The sequence below is a fragment of the Colossoma macropomum genome, unplaced genomic scaffold, assembly GCF_904425465.1.
Source record: "Colossoma macropomum unplaced genomic scaffold, Colossoma_macropomum, whole genome shotgun sequence".
NCBI lineage: Eukaryota > Metazoa > Chordata > Actinopteri > Characiformes > Serrasalmidae > Colossoma > Colossoma macropomum.
The window spans coordinates 35,845,622-35,857,356 of record NW_023494784.1 but is presented as its reverse complement, the minus strand read 5'-3'; the positions used below and the strand labels follow the sequence as shown (position 1 = coordinate 35,857,356).

General features: G+C 37.7%; 1 protein-coding gene across 10 annotated transcripts; it reads right to left on the bottom strand.

Annotated features, from left to right (window-relative positions):
* Positions 1 to 809: 809 nt before the first annotated feature.
* pknox1.1 (pbx/knotted 1 homeobox 1.1) lies at positions 810 to 10,845 on the bottom strand. Of its 10 annotated transcripts, none has more exons than XM_036570364.1 (11): positions 10,749 to 10,845; positions 7,258 to 7,369; positions 6,914 to 7,035; positions 6,334 to 6,505; positions 4,645 to 4,815; positions 4,087 to 4,198; positions 3,635 to 3,741; positions 2,857 to 2,988; positions 2,673 to 2,749; positions 2,344 to 2,507; positions 810 to 1,271 (listed from the first exon to the last, which is right to left on the bottom strand). In XM_036570364.1, exons 2-11 carry the CDS (start codon positions 7,309 to 7,311, stop codon positions 1,081 to 1,083), a joined length of 1,302 nt encoding a protein of 433 aa, XP_036426257.1. In that variant the 5' UTR covers positions 7,312 to 7,369; positions 10,749 to 10,845; the 3' UTR covers positions 810 to 1,080. The 10 variants fall into 10 exon arrangements, with proteins under 10 accessions (XP_036426257.1, XP_036426318.1, XP_036426328.1 ...); XM_036570425.1 differs by having other exon boundaries at positions 2,857 to 2,985; XM_036570435.1 differs by having other exon boundaries at positions 3,635 to 3,732.
* Between the last annotated feature and the right edge of the window lie 890 nt (positions 10,846 to 11,735).

Below are 11,735 nucleotides of genomic sequence, written 5' to 3'. Positions count from 1 at the left end.
TATATAAAAAAAACATTGGTAACGGCCCACTGGAGCCTTTTGTTAATTCCAAGTTGATCTCAAAAGGCCAATTTCCCTCACCCAGATTAAGCCTAATCCTAGACTATAAAGACCTTCCAATAGTGATTCACCATTGGCACAGCAATTTAGTCCAAGGTGAAGCTTAATCCATGTCCAAGCCCATAATGTCTAAAGAGAGCTAAGACTAATGTCAGTTCCAAAAATTAGACTTGAGTTCTTTCAGACCTCAGTACTGAGAGGCTTTGGCTCTACAGAGCACAACATAGCAAGTAAAACAGAAAAGCACCTTTAAGTGGGCTGTGCTTACTGGCGAGTACGTTTTAGAAAAGAGAAACATGTAAGGCATTATTTCATGGATTGTGTTAAAACCAATCTACATATTTAAAAAATTCTAAACCTTCTCTGCACTTTTTGTCTTTTTTCCTAAAAAAGGTCATCAGGCCCTGAAAACTGGGCAGCTATGTTGCACAATTTTTGCATTTTTTTTTTTTTACATTTATATTTCTTAGAAAACACAAAGCAAAAACGAATAAAAAAGAAAACAAATACTTTCCATATACAAAAATAATAATCTTTTACTGTTTTAGTTTGTTTTCTGTCCTCGGCCTGTTTGGGAGAGAGTGAGGACACGGGGAGGGGGAAACTCTAGCATGCAGAAGAAAACCATCACAAGCACAAACTCACAAACTGTTGGCATCCAGATGAATTCATAAAAAGAAGTAAAACTACTACCAAATGCTAACCAGACACAGCTTCAAAAACTCGCCTCAAACACTTGCTTGTTTCTGTTTTTTTTGCCTGCTGTTTTGGAGTTCATACAAAAAAGTGCACTCATCTACACGTCTACGCAATAAAAAGAGTCTGTCCACTTTACACACCTGTCTGTAAGGTTGTGCTCTTTGTAAACTGTGTGTTGGGAGAATAAACGTCTATGTACAGTACTTTACGGGATGTTTACTGAGAACCTCCTTTTAGTATTTTTTCTTTGTAGTGCTGGTTAACTTAATGGCTTGAATATTTGTGCAAGTCTCTGTGTGCAAGTTTACGTGTGTGTGTGTCTCAGTCGCTGGGATCCAGGCCCAGAGCGGTCATATTAGCCGAGGACAGGTGTGTGTCGTCCTCGTCTCCACTGTCATTTGTTTCTTCCTCACTCTGATCATCCATCATGACTTGCTGCACGGCGAGGATCGCTCCGTCTGCCGAAAGAGTCTGGAAGCCATCTATGCTCATCCCCACCGTAACCATGGTACCTAAACACAGAGTTAATACTGCATTTTTACCAAATTGGAATATCTTATTTTTGTTTTAATAGTTATTCGCACAAGTTTAAACTTCCCCACTCCATCAAATTACAGGTTCTCTTGATTTATTAAACGGAAATAAGTTAACTCATCCTCTACAGAAAACTTAAATATGGCATTTTTCTGCAAATTTTAGTGCACAATTTCTATTAATTTGCTGTTTCACATATAGGAAAAATATAAAACATGAGATATAAAATGTGCTATAACTTGGTACAGGCCATATTTATTCTTACTTTGTTTTCCAATATATTAAATTAAGCAAATAAACAGTAATTGTGCATGAAAATATCCATCTACAGGGAACAAACTTTAATATGGCATATTCTACAAATATTTGTGCACTTCTTTTCATTCATTAACTGAGTCTAACATACAGGCAAAAAATAAAACATAAAACATAATGTGTGTCAACTTTTTCACAAGCCATGTTTTATGATTTATTTATTTAGATGTTAAATTCAGCAAATAAACAGCAAGTGCTTATTAAAATGTGCAGAAATATGTTCTCTGTAGAGGATGTATTAACTTATTTTCTCTAAGAAAATTAACAAAACATGACCAGGGGCGCTTGACCAGGGGACAGTGGCGCCCAACTTTTGCATATGACTATTAACAGACTTTGTCCATTTGTAAAGAAATAGTATGTCATACATTGTCAGAAACCACACAAGGAAGTCCATTAGAAACAACAACTCAAACTGTTTTGAGTTAGTTTGTTATCTACATGATTTTTTAATCCATGTTATCCACTCATTACCCCTTAAAATTCCAGGCTCATTACATACTAAGGCTTATTTTTCAGTATCTACAGGGACTTCAGTGCAAACTGGCTGAGCTATTCTTAGGTTATAGAAGCGTGTGATAAAACTTCGAGCCTCTGGCCATTTAAAGGGCTAAACGCCAAACTGTTGTTTCCACTGTTTCTGTGAAACATACAGGAAGGGAGGAACTGTTGTGGTTCTGTGTTTGTTTGTTTTGTGTAACAGTTTTGCAAACTGATTTCATTTAGTAGCAGTACCATCTGCCATGGTGAGCTGTTGCTGGGATACGGAGGAGGCGATGGTGTCAGGCCAGAAGCGTTGAAGGGGGCGGTTCTGTGGAGTCTTCTTCTTGGTTTTCGGTGTCTCTGCAGAGCTGGCGTCCAGCATGGGCTGCAGGATCCGCCTCCGTGCGTTAATAAACCTATAGCACAATGTATATGAATTATAGTTATTGCATAAGAATTTTTCCACTTAAGTTCTGTGATACTATCTTCTGATCTGGACATCAGATCTCAAACATTTTTGGGCAGCATCAGAAAGAAAAAAGAAAAATCAATAATGTGTGTCCACCTGGACAGTAACATACCAGTTGTTGACCTGGAGTAAAGTCAGATTGGTTTGAGAAGCAATCTGTTTCTTCTCCTCTTCCGTAGGATATGGGTGCTAAAAAGAAAATAAAGAGCTTTTGAACTGAAAGTTTGAAAACAGAAAATACTGGCGAGATCATAACCTGAGAAAACAGGTTTTTTTCCTCCAGAAGACATCCTCACCCCGATGTGCTGGAAGAGCCAGGAGCGCATGACGTTGGTGGCATGTTTGGGGAGAACACCGCGCTTGTTTTTAGGTGAGCTGTCATCAGCGGTGAAGAAACTCAAATCCTGATTCAGCTGCAGCTGTAGCTGCTTAGAGAAAAGAACCTCAGCTAGTCAGTCTGTACAGGTGATTTGAGTGTAATCTCTGTGAAAACTACCTTTCAAAAGTTACTGTTCAAACATTTGGAATCAAGGCTGACAAAAATATAAACAATCAACATGGCGGTAGACAAGTGTATAAAATGACTGTAATATAGGTCCTATGTAATTTCACACGTTTCAAGTAATCAACAGAACACTAGTAAGCTGTAAATAAAAATTACGCAATTTAAGAGTAAAGTACAGTATGTAAAGTAACTAAAATTGTTAATATAGCAAGTGATTCCAAACGTTTCAACGGCAGTGGATATATTGCATATATTCATATATTTATATTGCATATATACTGTACTGTGCAAAAAGCTTGCCTAGATAAGTAATTTACAATGCTACTGTTACAAATTAATATTGTGCTTTGCCCAGGCATTCAGGCAATTGTTAGTGCTGAACCATGAACATTATTTGAACTTACTGTAATGTTGGCGTTTTTATGAGCAAATGCACATTTAATGCCCAGATAAACTGCTTTGTAAATATATTTTTGTGTGTGTGTGTGTGTGTGTGTGTGTGTGTGTGTGTGTGTATATGTGTGACTGTTATCCTGTTTTGCATGTATACAGAGCAGCAAAGTCCATACCTGGGAGTTCTGAAAGCGTAAAGTGCTCGGTGAGAGTCCCTGTGTCACCACATGACCTTCTGGTGTGAGTACAGTGACCGGCTGATAAACTGTCCCACCTGGAGGACCTCAAAATACAAAAAAATAAGAATATATATATATATATATATATATATATATATATATATACACACAAAAACATACAATAATAATAAAAAATTAAAAAAATAAATTCAGAGGAAAAACGAATTACGATGATGTTTAATAAAATAAAAAATTATGATGTTTAATAAAAAGGAATATGTTGGTATTTATTGTATATTTGTTGTTTAATTAAAATATTTTTATATATTTAAAAAACCCTCAGCATGCATTTGGTGTATTTTATTAGTGCTTTTCCTAAGGCTTTTAAGTACATGTAGAGCAGATGCAGACAAAACATTGTGAGGTGATCTTGGTCTCCAGAGACGTACCTGCTAGCACCTGTTGCGTATTTCCTGTTGTCACGGTAACGCTGCCGTGTTGTAGAGCTGAGGCAGGGACCACAATGCCCTGGGGACTCATTGTGCTGGAGAAGTTAGGTGTCTGTACAAAATAAAAAAAAAATAATAATAATAATAAATGAAAAATAACCTCAGCAGTATGTAATGAACAGTCAAGATTAAAAGCCTTGTTGTCTGAGGATCCTTAATGTAATCCTACTGGTAATCCAAAGAGAAATAAAAACAAAATCTGTTTGAAATTTCTCTATTATTTACATTTTTGAGTAAGGTTATGCACAAGCACGGTAGAGAAATTTATCAATGACATAGGAGATGCTGTCTGGCAGATCATTTGAAGAAGCCACTGTGTAGTACTGTTCCAGCGCTTCTTCAAAGAGCAGCTCAGTGACTGATCCTAAGCATTTAGAGACACTTTCCAGTCATGTGATTAATAAAGGGCATATAAGCTGTTCTCAGCTGGAAACTAATGCAGATAAGACTGCACATATGCAGGTACAGGTGAGTAATGTGAGGTAGGAGGTGACTCACCTGCATCTGTATGTTAGAATATGGACTGCCCGGCTCTCCACTCAGCAGAGTCTCGCTGTTCATCTTAGACTTGAGGCAGGAGATGTAGCGGCTGCAGAAGTCCTTACACAGGTCACTCACCTTCTCCAGCTCCAGCAGGTGAATCCGCAGCACCTGAATGGCCTTTACCATCTGAATACGCAGGCACATGATTACTGGCATCTCAAACAATAAAACAGTTACGAACAATTAAAGCACACTGCCAAACTGAACCATTCAGCATTTGTAACATTTTATCTGGCTGCTGAATACTGCACTACACATTCTGATTGATAATTATAATACTCGCTATTTATAAATGTGTGCCCGTGTCCATGTTTACAGTACTTAATGTCTATTTGTCTATCAGTGCATGTACACATGAAAAAACTGGATGAAGGAATGGAGGAATGAATGTCTGTGACTGCACAAGTGTAACTTTTGTACTGTGAAAAACTTTGTATCCATATGTAAATTCCTTGTATGCAAATATAATTGCCCAAAAAAGCCTGATTCTGGTTCTGAAAACAGCTCACACACGTCATCACTGCCGACACCACTGAGATCTTTCAGATACGTACAGCTTACAGACGACAGCATCCCATGCCAGGACTGCAGCTTTCTCTGAACTATAAGCAGTGTGAATGCTTGTTTTCATTCAGAGTCAGTTTGTATTGATGTCACTGACTGCAAGAGGAGATCATGAATTGTATTCAAAGGCAGATTTTATAACAGGGGAAAGGTTTTACACTGTGCTTTGTTAGGCTGTTAAGTTCAACAAAGTCAGTAAATATTGATAAAGGCTCACCAGTGGTAAAAATGACATGTTTTGTTGCTTTTCTAAGTGAAAATAATAACACATCCTCTACAGAGAACACACTTAAATATGGCATTTCCTGCAAATTTTAGTTGCAATATTGCATACAGCAAATAAATAGTAACTGTGTATTAAAATGTGCACAAGTGTGTTCTCCGTAGAGGCTGCGTTCACTTATTTACACTTAGAAAATCAATAAAATATGCAATTAGAGCAGGGGCACCCAAACTTTCGCATATGACTGTATACAATTTGATTTATTTCACAACCGTGGAAAACACCCTTTAATCCTTTGAAGAGCCCATATGTGGGTCCACACTTCATCTCCTCACTCATCACAACTGCACAACTTATATATCAGCTTCATTGTACTTACTGAATCACTTAAAGTGGTTAATGACTAATAAGATTTAATAACTGAACAATAACCTAAGCCTCAGCGGTCAACAATGGACTCATTTTCAAATTAAGGAGTCCTTAAAGTCAATGTGAAATCAAAATGGACAACTTTTACCTTGTTAGTTCAAGTGTCTGGTCATACTAAGCACAATTCATCAAATTATATCATTTAAGAGACATATTTTTTGTTTTCTCATAATTTTCCATCAAAATGTAATGGCTTTTTGCATCTAAAAGGTCTTCTAACTTTTGATTATGTCACTGTGCACTTATGGTCAGGGAAAATAATATGAAAAAATAACATATTTTACATCTTCTTCGCCCTACCCTCACATATAATCGAGAGAAACAGGCAGCTAGCTCAGAGACCCTCCCTGATACCGTGTTTCACTTGATTTAGTAGGAAAATGCATTATAATTATGGTTTACTTTGACTTTAAGGTAGTACTTCTTACCAGGTTGTCCAGCTCAGGGTCTTCGCTAAAGAAAGTCTTGCTGTCCTTCTCCTGGCTGCGAACAAAATTCTCTATATCGACATCAAAGCTTGCTGATGACACACACTCCGGACCCTGAGTAGACTGCTCACACTTCTCAAACAGCAGTGCCAGGAGAGGAAAGAGGGGATGCCTGTAATTGCATAGAAAACACAAACTATACCTTAGAGCTGAAATGTAATGAAGGAATGGAGAACATTAAATAAGAAACAAAGGGAATTAAGCAAGATCAAAATCTCTAAAATGAGACTAAATTTGTAAATTAACAGATGGTTCTGAGCAATCATATCATATCACATGAATCAGAACGTATAAAACCTTGTTTTGTTTTTTTTTTAACACCATTTGAAAAAGCCAGTTGCCCTTTATATTGTGATCAGATATCATAACAGATTGATTTTAAAAAATGGTGCAAATTAACAGAACAAAATAATTCATGATATATATTAAAGTTCAGAAAAATTCAGAAGGTTTTTCCTATGAAGTTTCAACAGTGACAATATGCAAGTGGGCCTCCAGGCCTCCAAGTTTGGCTCATTACCTGTATATGGAGGCTTTGTCTGTGTCCATTGGAGTCTGAGGCTTAGCAAGAGCAGGGCTGCAGATTCTCGAGTCTACAAAACTCTTCTCTGGATCACCATCGGTCTGCTCCATTCCCTGCATCTAAACCAGCAGAATCAACACAGACACTGTAAATACCATGCAACAGTCTGTAGGGGGGAAAAACATGATCAACATTGCCCAAATGCTAACGAGACAACCTTACAGCTCTCAGTCATCTGTATGTCATAAATGAACTGGGATTATTTATGCTGGCCTGCAAATGTAACTTTGATTTAACCATAAATTTAATGGAAAGGTTGTGTGTAAATGCCACCAGCCTACCTGCTGCACTCCCTCCTGGTACTTGTCTAATGACACAGGCTGGGCTGCCATCATGTTCACTTTATCCACAGCCAACACTGAAGCATTATACGGGCAGGTAGCAGCAAATCACCTGTTTGTACACACAAAACATGTGCATATTACTCATATTATTCATAATAAAACGTAGTCAAAGATACTGGAATTAAAAGCTTATAAACGTCTTCTGAACGAATGACTAGAAGAGAATCTGTTAGCCTAGTCATCCCTTGGGACTATGAGAAGTTGCATTAACACTACATCGCTTTAGTTTTAATTCTAAATATTCGCATGTAAGAGCTGTCCTGGCAATAAAATGGAACTTTCCTATAAAAGTCTCTTTGTTGAGAAAGCTTTTCTGAAAAATTCACTGGTCACATAACCACACTGTTTCGCAGATACACCAATGACACTTTTGGCATTGCCACATACACACTTAAAGAAATCCAAATTTCACCCACTGTTGGAAAATACTGAGTGCTGTTTGTCGTGGCTCTAGCATAACTTTGGATATACCAGTTAAATAACACACAAAAAAATCTTCTTTAACTACCACCATCCACTATAAACATACAATTTGCTTCTAGTTATACTGATTACATTCTAAACATTCTGGATTTCACAGACATGTTATTACATTCACGATGCTATTACATACACAAAACAATGACCAAACGTTAAGTAAATTACATTATTTAAAAACGACATTGAGACAACCAATTGTTAGATACCAGGAACCTAGATGAAAGGTATGCACGAGAAGTTGGCATCATGGTATGATGCCATGTGTTGGTAAATTGCTGCCACCAGGGTTAAAGAGGAACTCCACTGATTTTTTTAAATGATTACATAATTCAATAACTAGGATGGAAGCCAAGATATTCAGAGTGGTATAATGCAAAATGGTACATGCAGATAAACTTACCCACCCAGATTTCTTTACAGTGGGGGTGGTAAGAAACAGTGAACGTGGTGTCTCCAATGCAAACATAGTCATTTTATTTACTGTACAAAATGACCAGCAAACCTAATATACTAAACATATACTACAAATGTTATGCTTTTCATGCTCCAAATCCTTCTCAAAGGTATTGTTAAACAATGTCTCAGGCATCAGGTGGCGTATTCATAACTATTCCATGTTACACCTGTCTGTGACGTAGCTTTTAGAGGCATTAAACGTTTTAAATGCCCAGTGATCACCTGCACTGTGTAAAATTCTGATTCTGTAAATGTAAGCATTTCATATGAAAGAACTCTGAGTGACTTTGTTCACAACTTAAACATTTAATCATACAGAAATTTTGAAAAATTGGTGGAACTCCCCTTTAACTTCTTAGAATACACAAAATCTAAGGTCAATACATCAGTACTCTCACCACCAAAAAAGTAAACACAATTTATTTACTAATTAGGTATAAGTCTGTTTGTCCTGTAGGTTTCAGGTGGAAGGTTGTTTGCTGTAATATCCGTCCCACAATACTGTTGTCATGTGTGCACCCAGAGGAAATAAATATTCATCAACATCTCGTGTACTTCTATAAATGATTAAGTCCTGTTTGAAATCAGAGTTAGATGTAAAGCCATATTCTCATGTCTCTGAAATTTGGCTCCTAAAAAATAACCCTCAGATTTTCTCACTGTGATCTAAATATTGTCTCATATACGGATTAACTCGTTTATATCTGACTAATCTCACCCTGGTCTTAGCTGAATAATATTTCCATAAGAAAAACTTAAGATAAATAAGTAATAATTATCATACAATCATAATTTTCTTATAGAGCTCTATTCTATATCACAGATCTCTTTCAGCAGCCTGTCAGTGCAGAAGGAGAACTCATGCTTTTCTCATTCACCACCAGAACTTCTTACAGAGAAGTGCTGATGTTAATCTCCTCTTTTCTGCTAAGGGTGGTTTTCAGAAATCAGTGATCATTAAAACAATACTGAGATCCGCTTTATTTCTCTGAGACAATCTTAAGTAATATTTTTTCCTCTGGGCAGGCAGAAGTTCTTTGTTTGCTGTTTTGCTGTAACTTACTAAATACTTGCTGTCATGAAGAAGTGGAAAGTTGTTGTTTGCTAAACTATGATTCCTCACATTTTTTCACAAATGGCCTTTAGTTGTTGTTACTACGCCAACATTGGCGTCCAGTGCAGGACATGCTGTATTATAGGCGTTTACAGCACTGTTGTATTGTAAGCTACAGGCGGCTGTATACGTTTTATTTTGCTCTTCTATCCTTTCCTATCATTACTGTCCATGTACGGCTGCATACACGTGTTGTGCTCATATCACGGAGCTACAAACCCATATCTGATTCATTTGCACTATTTAGCTTAGCTGTATCTGCCAGAATTTCATACGAAACTGAACGTTATCAACAGAGCAATTTTAAAACCTTATCTGATAGCTAATGTTACTCTGATAAACAGCCAGTCTAGCCTGCAAATGATGAGTGTAAACGGAGCGCTGCTGCTGAGGCCGGGCTAGCGGTGCTAGTTAGCCTTTTTAGCACAAATTAGCTGTTAGATAACTATAAATTTGAGAAACATTAAAACGTTTTTAGTTATAAAACTCAAATATTCGCATTTTGTGAGGCTGTCGGCAGCTTATAGTCGGCAAAATAACTGGCAGGGCGATACGAGATAGCTACCAAATTGGAGCTGGCTTGGTATTCGAATTTTCCCGTTCCACCTTAAATGGAGCAGCAATTCCATTCTGGCGCCTCGGCGTTATAAAAGTCACCTCTGCGCCATTTAAGGTGGAACGGGAAAATTGCAACAAGCCGACTTCAGCCTCGTCGGCAGGGCGATGTCATGGCAACGCGGAAAAGAGCAGCGATTAACTTGTATTTTAATTCACAAACTATAAAATAAAGCGGGGTCAATTAGCTGTAGCTCTGCAGCAGCCTGTAAACGTGCCGAGGTGTTTTGGCTTCGTAGCTCGTAAATTAGCTTAGCTTAGCTTAGCTTAGTTTAGCTTAGCTGACCAACTGCAGGAGATTAGCGTGAATCCGGCAGCGCTCTCTGCTCCAGCACAGACTTTTAAATCACCGATTTGTGCTTATTTTAAAACGCTAATGTTACCAGCCCGACCTAGTTGTGTTTTTGGGGGGTGGTTTGAAACCAGTCCACTCAAAAGTTAACCCAGAAAAAAAGCCCACAGTCGCGTTCTCGTCTTTAGCCAAACTGGGAAACCGCAGCCGGGCCTTGCTTTCGGTTCTCGCCCTTGGAATAGAAACCTCCTCTCTCTCTCTCCCTCTCCAATAAAGACATAAATATATTTAGATTTTGATCTACAATATATTTAAGGCCCGGTAGAGACTCATATCTGCCCCCCATAAACACACACACGCTTGCCAGAGTCTCTGGTTCCCTCAGGCCGAGGGTTTTTATAGCGTTGCTGCTGTAGATTAGTTTGATTGATAGTGATCGGGGTGAAATAAGGATTTTGAGTGACAGCTTACCTGGTGCCAATCTCCATCACACTGACAAGCGGCTGCAGCAATCGGGATCCGCAGTGGCAGCCCTGCGTCATCACGTCAAGGGGACGCAAGGCGTTCGGAATATGAATATTTATATAGGGGCGGGGCAGCGGCGAGGGATCGTAAAGGACATCAAAATATTTTCTTATGCATATTCATAAAGAGGGCGGGGCTGTGATGTGACCCCCCCCCTTGGAGAGCGAGAGAACGTACGCTCTAACTCACAAATGCAATTTTTTTTTACTATCTAGACTTTTGTTTGTTTTCTTTTACCATCTTCATTTTTTGATAAATTGGAAAACTCAATAAACCTAGTAAATTTATGTTTCCCTAAACAAAATTAAGAATGCAGTACACTTACTCCACTCTTTGCAAAATCAAGTTACTCTTCATTCTCATTCTCATAATTCAATTTAATTGGCATCAGTCAATATATTCAACATTAAGTGTTAACCTGGTGCCTCTCCTGGAGGAAACTGTATGACAGTTCAATAATAAAAGTAACAAGAGAAAAGGTTGAATAAAACTAGGGTTCTCTTATAAAAAAATTAAAATACAGCACACTCCTCACTGACACAGGTGTGCCACATTGTTTATACTACAAGGTAGTTATGTTTTCCTTTTTTCATAATTATAATTTACTGGCATAAATTGGAAATAAAAGTTTACTTACACTACTATAAAACTCAAAATGCAGTGTACTCCCCATTTTCCTTGTATGCTCTTCAGCTTTTTTTTTTGTTGCTTTCAATTACAATATTTACACATCAAGATATTCACTGGAGGCTTTTAATTTGTTCCATCCACAGAGTGGGCAAAGCTGAATTAAATAAAACTAGAAACTTTATAATAAATTCCATGAATGCTGTACCTATGTGTGTAATATTATTTCTTCCTTCAACTGTACATAAATAAAAAGCTTCAATAGAGCTAAATTAGAGCAGTTTGTAGTGAGACGCTAAGTGAGGT